General features: G+C 42.3%; 1 protein-coding gene across 3 annotated transcripts in view; it reads right to left on the bottom strand.

The window, feature by feature from the left end:
• Positions 1 to 12,082, bottom strand: part of POU2F1 (POU class 2 homeobox 1) — a 196,137-nt gene extending 184,055 nt beyond the window's left edge. The window contains exon 1 of one of the 3 annotated variants that reach the window (XM_043878736.1): positions 11,640 to 12,082. In XM_043878736.1, coding sequence (XP_043734671.1) covers positions 11,640 to 11,964 — 325 coding nt within the window. In that variant the 5' untranslated portion in view covers positions 11,965 to 12,082. The remainder of the gene's footprint in view (positions 1 to 11,639) is intronic. The other 2 variants (XM_043878737.1, XM_043878739.1) reach the window with 2 other exon arrangements.
• Positions 12,083 to 14,188: the final 2,106 nt, after the last annotated feature.

The raw sequence follows: 14,188 nt of genomic DNA, 5'->3' as shown, positions 1-14,188 counted from the left end.
TTAATGTCCTTATCTTATTCAGAGTATTCTGAATCTCCCCTATTTTACTCAATTAACTGTAAACAGTGTTATTTAATGTATGACTTGCCCAACAGGCTGTAAGATTTCAGAGGACAGGAGCAGTATTTGTCTTATTTACTACTTTCTCCAGCGCTACATGCATGGCAAAGGAACAGAACAAAAGTCTATATTTACTGAATTATATGAATGCAGAAGGACCAGTCTGATTAACGGTTAATTATTATTTTTTTTTGTTTTTATATTTTTTCTCATGCATTTTATTTATTTATTTTTCTTTTGAATTTTTTAAATTTCCATTTTATTAATTTTTTTTTCCCCAATGCTGATTCATGTCAATGTATGGCAAAAACCCACTACAATACTGTAAAGTAATTAGCCTCCAACTAATAAAAATGATTGGTTAATTACAATCCACCTCACGCTCACAAGAATTATTACAGTTCCTGATAAGCTTACCGTCGTTCATTCACATTCTAGAAAGATGTTTCAAGTTTAAAATCTAAATACTACATTTTCAGACTCCCCATATATTTTAGCTCTGCTGCTGAGATAGGATCGAGCCTACCATGTTCTATATTCTTTATATGTTTCTTAAAATGGTATTCAATTGAAAGCCAAAGTATCTGTCGTGTTTAGTGGTCTTCACCAAAAAAGATGCTTTTGAAGAATTCCACAGCTTAAAAAGAAAAACAAAATATGAAAATAAAACACAATTTGTCAATTTAGAACCTTATGGGCCAGAAAAGTTAAGAGATTTGTTCAATACCATAAAGCCAGATAGTGCTACAAACAGAGTAAGGATCCAAGTTTCCTAGTTCTCTGTCTTTCCACTATGAAGACTTTACGGTCCACTGAGAACCACAATTCAAAATATTCTAAGCAACAATCTAGAAATGCAACAAATTCAAAATAACTGAATTACTTTTTACAAACTTTTAAAAACTATGGCTCACCAGACCTCTGCTTTTTTAGAAACTCGGAAGGTAAGGTCTGGGCTTCTTCATGCTGAAAAATGGGCAAGTCCTATCCCAGCAAAGATTCAGTTCAGTTACTCAGTCGTGTCTGACTCATTTCGACCCCATGGACTGCAGGACACCAGGCTTCCCTGTCCATCACCAACTCCTGGAGCTTGCTCAAACTGACACCAGTGATGCTATCCAACCATCTTATCTTCTCATCCCCTTCTCCTCCTGCCTTCAATCTTTCCCAGCATCAGGGTCTTTTCTAATGAGTCAGTTCTTCACATCAGGTTATCAAAGTATTGCAAAGATTGAGAACCTCTAATTTAATCAATCAAGCATCATTTGCTAACTGTCGACTCTGTCCCTAGCAGTGTGTTCCTTCTCTCAAGGCTTCTTAGGAAGAGACAAGATTTACTTATATAACTCAATTAGTGAAGAAAATAAGACTGTGTATAATGAAGTGCTAAATTAGCTAAATGAACACAAATTAAGTGCTAAATTCAGACAAAGCAGGACAGAAGCGTGGGCGTAGAGACAGAATAACAGATAGGTCTGCATGATAAATAAGGATAGCCAGTTTCAAACAGCGCACCAGCAGGAGGTCTAAGACCCTATGAAGGGTCTATAGCGTCACTCTGGGGAGCAAAGGCAGATGTCTTCCCTGCCCCTGCGCCTTCCTCAATCAGAAGAGCTCCACTCTTAACCTTTTAACATTAAGCTTCTGTCCAAAATTCATTTTGAAAATGATTCCAATGGCCTTTTGTTTGAAAACTCTTATTTACAAATGCAAATAAAGGAAAAAAAATCCGTGGTGAAGGAATCTGTCCCAGTCACAAAGCTAATTAGTGATCTAGAGCCCAGGTCTCCCAACCTTCAATGCTGTTTTCACTGAACCACACGACATACCACAACATTCCAAGGAAGGGGGCAGCATAGCCTGTGACCAAGAGTTCTCAGAGCACCCCAAACACAGGACTGGCCCAGACAGTGGGCGTCCTTTCAGGTCAGGGGACAGAACTGCGACGGGCGAGAGAGAGTCCACACTTCAAAACAAATAAAGCCACCTTCCCAGAACAGCTCTTCAAGACAAAGTTTTAAGGTGATTTTTTAAAAATTAAAACCCGTTAAAAGAAACACTGTTGGTGGTGGGCCTATAAAGGGACATAAAGGGCGATAGGAATGAGTTTGAGCAAGCTCCGGGAGTTGGTGATGGACAGGGAAGCCTGACGTGCTGCAGCCCATGGGGTCACAAAGAGTTGGACAGGCCTGAGCAACTGAACTGACTATAAAGGGAACTTTCCATCGGAATTATTGAGTCATGCTCTTTAAGGAAGTAGTAAAAGATAAGAATGTATAGGCAGGGGTAGGGGCGAGATAACAGAATGCCTTGAAATCAAGGACAAGTTTATGTTTGCTACAATGCAAAATACCTCCACTATATAGCTTTCGAAAGAGTATTAGAGGAGTACCTCCTTTTCCCAAGGTGCTGGTTACACATGGAAATGTACAACCTGAAGTATGGTGTCGCACAGAATCAATTTAAAAGCTCCCTCTCTACAGCAGCACAAATAATAATAATTGCTAAATTTACTCTTGTGCTAATGTAAGAAAAACTATTACAGAACTTTAAAAATGCTTCTGCTATCAATTTGTAACTCCCCACAGCATCTCTGTAACATTGGTATTATCACCATCTTATTATTGAAACCACTACAAAAGCCAGTGGCAAAGGCAAAATGAGATGCCTAGAATTTACCATGCTGAGACTTAATGCTCAGTCCACACACAGTGGCATGAACATAAATCTCAAATCCTATTATTTGTATGGGTTCCCTGGTGGCTCAGATAGTAAAGAGTCTGCCTGAAATGCGGGAGACCGGGGTTCGATTCTTCGATCAGGAAGATATCCCTGGAGAAGGAAATGACAACCCACTCCAGTCTTCTTGCCTGGAAATCCCATGGACAGAGGAGCCCCAGTTCATGGGGTCGCAAAGGGTTGGACACGACTGAGCAACTCACACACATACACACAATCTAGCTCAGTAACACTTTGTTGATTTTCACAATAAACGTGTAACCCCATGAAAACCACCCAATCTTATCTCAAATGACATGTCTAAAATTGCATTCATTGCCTAGTCCCCCAAATGGTTCTCTCTTCCACCTTCCCTACTTCTGCTCACTCACAGCACTGCTTTTGATACTCTAAGCTCAAAACACCGGTATCCCCTTTGACTCTAATTACCTGCCTTTAAACACTTTAAATTAAGAACTTTGATTATGGCTCAGGACAGAACAAAAAAATTCAATGACTCCTACTGCCAAGCAAGTGAAATCCAAACTCCTACACCATCAGCGCCTGACATGCAGAGCTCTCCAGAAAAGAATCCTGGCGGCCTTCTATCACTTTGCATTGTGCAGCCTCAGTAAGCACCAGCCTGGAAGTCCTGCTAGTCCCCAAACACGCTTACTGCTTATTAAGCACGTGACCTTGGGAAAGACATTTAGTCTGAGCTTTATTTTACTCAACTGTAAAATGGGTATAATAATTCTTGCCTGAAAGGAGCAAACAAGTTAATGAAAATAAGAGTACCACTATAAATTTTAAGGTACTATAAAAATATAGACAGGATCATTATGCTATGATTAACGGTAATTTTATCTATACCTGCTTTGCTCCAGAAAGGATATAAGGTAGACCACACAAAACACAAAATAACAAGAGTTTAAAGGTGGAAGCAATAAAAGAAATGCAAAACAAAAGGTAAGGACCTAAAATGGAACTGGGAATGAGGCTAAGAAAAATGGATATTATAATTGCCTATCTAAGTTTTCAGGTTGATAATGTGGTCCAAACCGTGTAGTTTGATTTGAAAAGGAAATAAAGGCAATTAGTTCAGTGTCCCAAAGACTAAAAACAAAATCATTGGTCAGAAATAAAAAAGTTCTTACTGTAAAGACCGGCAAGAATTTCTCCCAAAGGTCCTTATTCTGTGCAGAGTAACTTAACAACATTCTCAACATCCTATGAATTATATTTTCATTACATCACTATTAGACTGAAAGCCTTTTGATGTACAGTAATTTTCTTATTATATACTGTTTGTATCTCCCTGGTGGCTCAGCAGTAAAGAATCTGCCTGCCAATGCAGGAGACCCAGGTTCAATCTCTGGGTGGGGAGGATCCCCTGGAGAAGGAAATGGCAACCCACTCCAGTATTCTTGCCTGGGAAACCCCATGAACAGAGGAGCCTGGTGAGCTATAGTCCAAGGGGTCGCAAAAGAGTCAGACATGACTTAGCAACTAAACAACAACAATCTCCATAGCTTAATTAGTCAAAAACCACACCCCCCTGACTTTTACATACTGGTTTCCATGGACCCAAATCCCTCCCTTCCTATTTCAAACCATCCTGCACACCACCGTGTTAATCCCAGAACGCTGCTTTTATCACAGGATTCCTTACATGGAAAAACTCCAACAGCCTCCCTGCACATAGAATAACCTCATTCTTTACATTTACAGCACAATCTTGAACACAACCGCCTCTGCAATATCTTGTCTTCCCATTCCTCTAAATTCTTTTCACCCTTTTAAATGTGGCTTAAAAATCTCACCTACTACAAGTCTTCTCTGACTAGCAGCAATGTGGTGGAGAGAGAGATGAGGCAGGGGGAGGAGAAGACTTATATGAAGCCTGAAGTCTTCATTACTCAACAGTTAAGAGACTGTGGGCAAGTCACTAAACCACCACTCTCTGTGAGAACAGTCTCATCTATAAAGGTTTTAAGATAGACTGTACCTAAACTATCTTCCAGCTTTAAACATTCTAGGATGCTTTGGTTCCTACAAATTTGGACAGACCTGATCTCTACTCTGACCGTTATTATCTATTATATATTTTAATATGTAACTACAACCATCCCCTGCTATCCACAGGTGATTGGTTCCAGAATCTTCACAGATACCAAAACCCAGGGGTGCACGACGTTTCCATCTAACTTATGCACATCCTCATATACTTTAAATCATCTCTAGATTACTTACAGTACCTAATACAGTGTAAATGCTAAGTAAATAGTTGCCAGGATGCAACAAATTTAAGCTTTGCTTTTTGGAACTTGCTGGAATATTTCTTTCCATTATTTTCATTCTGCAGTTGGCTGAATTAACGGATGCCAAACTCACCAATATAGAGGACTGACCGTAGATACATTGCTTTAAAAATTTCCCTGCTAAGTATAAACTCCACAGGAGAGTCCTACATTCCCTTGTTAGCCTCAAAGACAAGTGGCATAGGGACCTGGTACAAAGCAGCAGATATTTTTGTAAGCTTAGAAATGTTTAAATAATTATTTTTAAAAGACTGATTAAAATATATTTGCCTACTGAAGCATTAATCAGCCAAAAAAAAAAAGGCAGTTTTAACACTAAGCAGACTATTTTAAAAAGTATACTAAAGTAAGAAAATAGTTAAGTCACTTTTCTCTAAAATATATATTCATTCTGCAGGCTACAAAGCTAGTCAGTACAACTTGAGGTGACCACATGTTAAAAATAATTGAGCTGTTTAACATACGCAACATAATGTTCACTTCCTAGCCATTCCTGTTTGCATCTTCTACTGTAAACAAAAGCTCACCAGTCCAAAAAAAAAAAAAAGGCCTATCATAATTTTTATTATTTTACTGATTTAATAATTAACTTTACATGCTAGAGCTGTAATTCCAACATAAAAACCAATAAAGTTACATAGAGAATTATGAAATAGAACAAGTGACAAATTAAATTGTACTTGCAATGACTTTCAATATCACAGGCTGAGTAAAGCTATTACCAACACTCACAGTGAACTAAGTTTTGTGCTTCACACTGTCATTCAAAAAATTATTACGTATTCTCTTCTAAATGAGTATCTAGTTTCCTGTATAGTATTTAAAAAAAAAAAACCTGTTAAATCTAGGGGTTTGCTGATTCTTCTTTTGCTGATTGCTAGGTCTGTCTATAAAATCTAGGCAACACTGAAAACTTGAGTATTTGCTTAACTGGGGAAAAAAATTTTAAAACGAAAAACAAAAGCGTTTTTATCAGTGATTAAATACAAATAAGATATCTTATCAATGCTCAGTAAATTAATATCCCGCAGTAAAAACTACATGTATTATACATAAAGAGCTTCCTCAAATCAGAGGTTCTGATACTCAAGACAATTCTCATATTCCAAATTCTAAATATACTGTACATGGATCAGTAAGTCAAGCACTGGCTCCACTCACGCTATTTTTGTTTCCGTTGCTACTACTGCTAAAAGAGTTTATAGGGCTCATTGCCAGTTTAGAGCATAGTTAGAAGTATTTCAGTACCAAATAAAAGCAATTAATTCCTAAGAAGAAATATAAATCTAAAGTAAACATAAAGTATCCAAGTATCTTTACAAAACACCAGCAGTGTGCAAAAATATTTGGCAAAAGAAGATGGATAAGTAATCTGTGAACCATAAGTATTACCTCTTTCAAAATTGATTCCACTCAAAAAGACATTTTTAAGCAACACAATCAAGATAAGAATTAAGGAAAATTCTGGTCCAAAGAGTTTCCTATAAAGAGGAAAATGAGGAAAGAACTCATTCAGGAGGGATATAGAAACTCAAATAAGGCAAATGCATAGCAATCAAATCTACACTCTAATGCTAATATTAGATTTCCTTGAAGAAATAAGTCATAAACATGTTTGCTCAGACATTTAACATTACAGGAGACAACAGAAACATGGGTGACCAAAAAGGGACAAGTTTTGCCTGTGATTTGCTCTGTTCTGTAAACAATAATTGTTTGAATATTCCCAAACACAATCATTTCCACTAGGAAAACACATTCCTGCTTAAAATTAGGCTTCCTAGTAAGTCTTTACTAATTACAAAAACTGTAACTGAACCAACACTGACAGTCACATACCAGCATTTTAAAAGAAAGTTAATTTTAATGGGGCTTGAAAGAAGACTAAAGCTGTGGGCTTCCAACATTAAAAAAATAACTGATAACATTAAGGGAATCACTACTACATTATAGTCCTCCTAGTACAAAGGGACAGACGTTAATGAAAGTGAGAGACCAATTTTAAAAACACAACTTAAACATACAAACCCACACCTAAACTCAAGATCAAGCAATACAAATTCAAGAAACTTTGTTTCATTCTTAATGGAAAATACTTATGAAAGGCAACATTCAAATTTCCAGTTATGTCACTTTAGAACCACCTGCTTAAGATATACAAGGCTCCTTTAAACATCTCTGGTGGCTTTATAAGAGCAATTTAACATTCTGAACCCTAAACTTATTCCAAGATCCACCGACCAGATGAATAGCAGATTAACAATTACTTCAACCTATGTACTAATGAAACACATTTTATTTCTTCTTCTTTATATTGCTTATCAAAGCAGAGAATAATAAATCTAAAATATGGCAGAATACTATACCACTCAAACTTGAATAATAGTCACTGTTTTTTCCTTGATGACTGGGATTTTTGACAACGACAAAATGAAAGGAATTAGAAATTAGTTTGGGGGTCAAGGTTAAAAATTACTTGAACAGTAATGCCTTGGAAGAACCATCCTCTTAGAAATTAAAATATTTCGTCAGTTGTCACATAAATTTTCAAGATCTAAATTCAAAAGTACCATTATAATTACTAGAGGGGGTAAGAAAGAAGTCACAATGGCTTTTCTGAAAACTTGTGGGAAGCCACCTGACAGATGCAAAAGGACAGAAGCAGGTCATAAACTTGCGCAGGCCCAACAGTAACCTGGATACTCTGTGACTCTCGTCTCACACGGACAGAGTCAGGAATAAATCACAAGTCCACCACATTCCCAGGATATTTTAATCATCACTTGAAGATAAACTAGTTAAAAATAAGATGGAAAATGTCTGACAGGAAAATGTAATAGGTCAAAAATCATTTGTGCATTCATACCTCACAGTGAAACAATTTTAAAAATCACTAATCAGTCAAAATAAAATGCACAAACTTGTCCAGACTAAATTTAAGACAATCCAAAAAGAATTCTGAAATTAAAAAAAAAAAAAAAACTGTTTGCAAAACACAAAAGCAAAGCTTTACTGTAAGTATTTTAAACACTATAATTTCAACCTAACAGAATATACAGCCCTCATCCTCTTCAAGTTCACGCTACTCATTGTAACAGGTTCCAAGCCAAATATGATCTCTCCTTTATCCTGAGCAATGCTCTGAAGAAACTATATCAAGAAATATAGCTTCTTACTAGAGTTTGGGGGATTACTAAAAAAACCAATCTAAAACAGGCATGCTTATGGATCATTTCTATGATTATACTTATTTTAAACCATGGTCCCCAACTGAGAATTTTAGGAAGTGAATTTTTACAACAGCATGGGAAGCCAACCAAAATATAAGGCCAGTTAACAATACTCACCTTTTCCTGTATCACAATAACTGTAAGAAAGAAATTTTGTTTGTAAAATGCAACATACATTTTATCATCTTGGATAAAATATTTGCAGCCTCGGTAGTGGTTAAATTGCAGCTATAAAGGAAATTGTCTTGAGATAAATGGTTTCCCTATGAGAAGGTTTCATTGCTACACTTCACCTCAGGACAATAAATCAAATTAACTGCACCTTGTCCTCTGTCCAATGACATCATCAGTTTGACCACATCTTCAGAATTGGGTGCAAAAACATATGCTATTTAAGGCATGAAGTCATTTTACTGTTTTTTGTCCATCCAACCTCATGCTTCAGGTCTCTGAAGCAGTTATTCACCTGAACATTCTAATGAAAGCTACAGATTCTTTTTTCCTGCTGCATTCAGGCCCTGCCTATTGGCAGTAAAAGAAAAAAAAAAAAGTGAGAACTGGTATTTGAAATTGGCTTGCTTTTAGCCCATCAAATCCAGCATTTTGTTTCCAATTAATCTGAAGACTGATGTCTCACAAAATATGTATCTTGCAACTGACCATCAAGTGCATTAACATAATTTCAAAGATTAAACATGTCAGTGTTCAACAACTCTTCTCCGATACTTTACTAGCAGGAGTTAAAAAAAACACCAAAGAGAAGCCACACCATGCTTTTAAAAAACAGGTAAGAACTATACAAAATTAAAAAGACAACTCTACTATGGGAAAGCCCCCAAATCAAAATTATTTCTTTTAAATAGCAAAAGTTAATCTGCCTTTCACAGACCGAATGTTCTAAGCCTACACAAAACATAAAATCAATTCTGACAACTTAAAGATGAAGGGTGGGTGTGCTTGAGAAGGGAATAAGTTTCAAGATCAGGGTAGGCACAATGCCTCAGTTTTATTCCTCTATTTTCACTCATTTAACCTTGACACAAACACTCAAAGAAAATATAACCCCATTTCTGTTTTCAGGAGTGCTACAATTAAAATAAGCAAGTCTATAACAGTGGTACCACAAAATTAATATCAGCTCCATTTTAAATTAGAATGAAGAGGCTGAAAGGGGAATGCAGCATGCTGTTAATTGGAACTTCTAAAATAACTAGCTACTCTACAACTCCTAGAAAACACTACTGCTTTTTTTTTTTTTTTTTTTCAAATACTGAAGATCTTTACAAAGCCTGAAAGTGTTTAACTTGGGGGTAGAAGTCAAGGGGCAGGGGTGAACTAGCCCGAAAACAAAGTGATTTTATTAAACCAAAATAGGTTTCATTCGCCTCTGAAAATGAGAAAGCATAGATTTTTTTCCTTAGGCCCAATATTATGGCAAACTATAAGAAAGTCTTTTTAAGACGAAACAGAACACGACAGAGTTGATGCTTAGCTAGGAGCTGTTTGAAAGCTGCTAACGCCCCAAGAGGGTTTCTTTTGCCCGTGGAGTAGGGGTAAGCGTACGGAAGTTAGTTTTGGGGTGGGGGGGGGGGAGTCATTTTGGTTATTAGTAAATAAATCAAGCGGCAGAGAACATGAGGCCTAGGCCACTGCTACAGGAGCCAAGGCCTAGCTCGCTCCCTCTCTTCCCAGCACAGTCTGGGTTTGATCTCAGAGCCCCGTGGATTGCCAAGGAAAAAAAAAAAAAGAATCATATCGAACCACAAAAGCACATGGGGCGAATGTAAAATATAAACACGGCGTTGGGCTGTGAGTGGCTGTTATTAAAGGTCTGAATTACTAAACATGAGAGGCGGGGAAAGCCAGGCGGCCATTTCAATAATATAAACCTCCCCGAATTAGACATTATTCAAATGAGAGAGGTTCAGCTAACCAGAGCGTAAGAGGACCCAGCACCCAGCAAGAAAACAGGAGCAGAGAACCAGGAAGGGGGATCCCCGCCCCTACCCAACTCCCAACCGGTGGGGGGAAACCAAGAATATTATCAACTTGTCAGCGCAGCCGGTTCTGGGGCAAGGCAGGAGGGCAGCGCTTTCCGTCCGAGTTCCCGGGAGGCCTCCGGGCGCCGCTGCGGCCTGAGGGGGAGAGGCCCCCGAGGGCCCCCGGCCCCGCGGGTCTGGGTCAAGCGCAGAAGCGGGGGGCAGACGGGGTGGGGCAGGGGACCCGGAGCTCAGACCGCGCCAGGCACCTTCATTCGGCTCAACTCTCCCGAGAAACCACGGCCGCCGGGGAACAAGGGGCCTCCCCAGGACCCGCTGGGACCCCTGACCGGTGGCCTGGAGCACATGGGATGGCCTCAGAGGACCTGCTCCTCGGAGGAGAACTTTCCCCAAGGGCCGCTTTCAACCCAGTCCGCCCCCAAGGGGGCGAAGCGCCTACCGGCGCGGACTCCCCAGTCCCTGCGCCCGGAGGCCCCCTCGCAGCGCCCAGGACCGCTCACCCCTACCCATCCACAGCGCAGGCCCGGCTCGGGTCAGGCCACCGTACGGGGGATGAGTGGGGCGCGGCCGGGGCGCCCGGGGCCGTGACCCGCGGGCTCGGCCCCGCTCGGACCCCGGTGCGGCGGCGCGGCGCGGGCCGGGCACTGTCCGCGGGCGCACCCGGGCCGCTCTGCGGGCCGCCCCCCGCGGCCAGCAGCGCGGGGGAGGGGTCGCCCCGGCCCGCGCCGGGGGCAGGACACGTGCGGCGGTCCGGCAGCCGGGGTCCGCTCCGGCCCCGCCGCCTCCCCGGCATTGTGCTCGCCGCCACCTCCGTCTCGCCCTCCACGCCCCCCCACGCCGCGCCCGCCCGGCCCGGGTCGCCCGCCCGCGCCCCGCCGCGCCCCGCCGGCCCAGCAGCTATGAATATGTAAAACGTCTTTATTGTCCTCTCCCTCTGCCCCGGCCCCGCGGCCCCGCCGCGGACCCGCTTGGGTAGGGGCTCGGCGGCTAGGAGGCGGAGGCGGCCGGCGGAGGAGGAGGAGGACGGTGCCGGCGGGCGGGCGAGCCCGCGGCGGGGTGGGCTCGGGGCAGGAGGAGAGCGGCAGATCGCAGCCCCCTTTGCCCCTCGTCTTCCCCCTCCGCCTGGCCGCTCCGAGGCTCTTTCCCCCTCCGCTCGGCGCCCGGCGGGGGCTCCGTGCTCCCTGGCCCCCCATCTCCCCGCCGTTAATTATAATAATCCTGAGTACTAATAAATTATGCTAAGTCGCGGGGGGGCAGCGGGAGCCGGGGTTGAGTATGAATATGAATATGTAAAATGCTGTAATGATTACCTGCTGCTGCTGCCGCCGCGGCTGAACTCTCATCTTGACTCGCTGCTCCTCCGTCCGCCATTTTGAATATTTTAACCAAAATCGCCCGGTCGATAAACCCTCCCTCGCTCCGGCTCCCCTCCCCCCGCCCGCCCTCCAGACCTCCTCCCTGCTCTCCGCCCCCTCCAGCTCCCGCCTCTCCGCGGGCGCGCGCCAGGGGGCGCGCGAGGCTGTCCCCCTGGAAGAGGCCCACCTCCACAGGGCTCTCTGCGCACGCGCTCCCTGGCAGCCGTGGCTCTTCAGTAGCTGAAGCGCCCTCAACCTGCGAGTCACTCCTTCGCTTCATCTTTTCCCGTCTGGGCTCTGCACATGCGCGAATTTCCCCACGCGCCTAAAAGGCGGTCTGCGCTTGCGCCATTTTCCCTGGCTCCCTCCTGATGTGTGCACTGTGAAGTGTAGTACGGAGCGCGTTTGTGGTATCTTAATATCCTCCCTTCTCTTCCCGCTTTACTCTCCTCCCGATTTTACTCTGGCTTCCCCCAGTGGCATGCTACAAGAAGGACAGGGGACCCAATGGCCAAAAGGGGAGATACGCGCGAAGTGTCGGTGGGCGGACTGGCCCGCGCCCTCTTCGCTGCGCACTTTTTAAGGCTTTCCGCGCTTTTTAAACACCGACAACAAAGGACGGGCCGCTCCCCTGCTAGGTAATTTCCGGCCCTGTGGGCAGGTAGGGGCGGAAACCAGCGGCGGGGAACCGGGCTGGAGGCACCTGCTGGGCCAGGCGCTGGCCTCCCGCTTTAAGTTTGAATCCGAATTAGTCCCCGCCCTCAACCTTGCCAATGCTGGAGACCTGACCCGGGCCGATGCGAGGGGGAGTGTCCTGTGATTCTTTTAGTTAGCCCCAGATCTTCTGCTCTACTTGTTTTCAACACCCGGCTGGCTTGCACGTTATCTGGGAGTTTTATTAAGTCGCCAGTTCCCGCCCCTACCCTTTCAGGTGCCTTGATCGCCGCGCACCGGATGGAAGCAAATAGCCGACCTCTGGTCTACAGATAAGCATTCTTCCCTTCCTTTCGGTTATGGACATCTTTTGAAACCTAGCATAAACTGAAAACCCACGACCTAGTAAATAAAAAAATGTGGAAATCAGCGGTAGCTTCATCAAGAATTTTACTTTGTTGCTTCTCAAGGTAAATATGAAAAGTAGGCGTTTTCCGATGTAGATATCTTTGCTTGTAACTAGTCATAATGTTCTAAGATTTCTTTATCTAAATTTAATAGATTTTCCTGGACAGACCCGGGTCTAATTATTTTACGAATTTTTAAGCCCTGTGATTTTTCCTTTTTTTTTTTTTTTAAAGAGGAGTGTACTGTATTTCATGATTACCAAATAAAAGTTTTTTTTTAAAAAAATCAGTTTTAGGTACTCTTGAGGAAAAAAAAAATGTAAGATTTAAATTGAGAAGGATTACAAATTCTGGTCTTCCCAGGTGGCTCAGATGAAGAATCCGCTGGCCAGTGCAGGAACTGAAGGAGACTGGGGCTCCATCTCTGGGTGATGAAGATCCCCCTGAGGAGGAAATGGCAGCGGCATTCCTGCCGGGATAAGCCCATGGACAGAGGAGCCAGTTAGGCTGCAGTCCAGGGAGTCGAAAAGAGGAGGACACGACTGAGCACGCAGGCACAATTTCTGCACTGAGGAAAAAAACTGATCACTAGGAGATAGCCAGCCATTGTTTAATAGCTGAAGTTTTAATCATTGTTCTTAGCCTGCTCATTGAATTTCTTACACTGTGCAAGTACAGTTAAACCTATTGTCAATGTCAGCCAATGAATTCCAGGTGGTATTGATTTATTCATGGCAGTTAAGGCCTAGGGTGTATGCATGACTCTAAGCCAAATAATTGGGCTACCCTATAATCTAATTATTTCAGACAATGGCCAACCAACACACAGTTAAACAAATGCAAAGTTTAATCATGTTACAATTAATCTGTAAATATAGCATATTCACCAGCATTGCTATTAATAGAAAGTCTCAGAATCCTCAATCTATTTGAAAGTTGCTCACTTGTGTCAGAGTCTTTGCACCCAATAGACTGTACAGTCCGTGGAATTCTCTGAGCCAGGATACTGGAGTGGGTAGCCTTTCACTTCTTCGGAGGATCTTCCCAAACCAGGCATCGAACCCAGGTCTCCCACATTGCAGGCGGATTCTTTATCAGCTGAGGCACAAGGGACAAAGTTAAGTACATGACCCTGCTTTAAGGGCAACAAATTTGAAGTCATCTCCACTAAGAAAAAGAAATTAAATACCCTTGTTTAAATTCTTCTATTTAATCTTTGTTTTGCTCTTTGTTTCAAAAAGTAAATTAATATGACTTTCAGAAAGGAACTGAAGCCACTGCATCTGCTATTCATTATTATTTTATTTATATAAAAGGAAAGTTTTATGGAATGAACTTTTATGTAAAGAAAAATAGCTCTGTGAGGAAAAGAAAGCTGAAAATACTATGTATCAGTGATTCATCTTCCTCTTGATGGTAATATTTATGTTTCCAAATGTATGC

Source organism: Cervus elaphus, chromosome 20 (assembly GCF_910594005.1).
Source record: "Cervus elaphus chromosome 20, mCerEla1.1, whole genome shotgun sequence".
Taxonomy (NCBI): Eukaryota; Metazoa; Chordata; class Mammalia; order Artiodactyla; family Cervidae; genus Cervus; species Cervus elaphus.
Note: the sequence above shows the minus strand (reverse complement) of the source record. Positions and strands in the feature narration are given on the sequence as shown.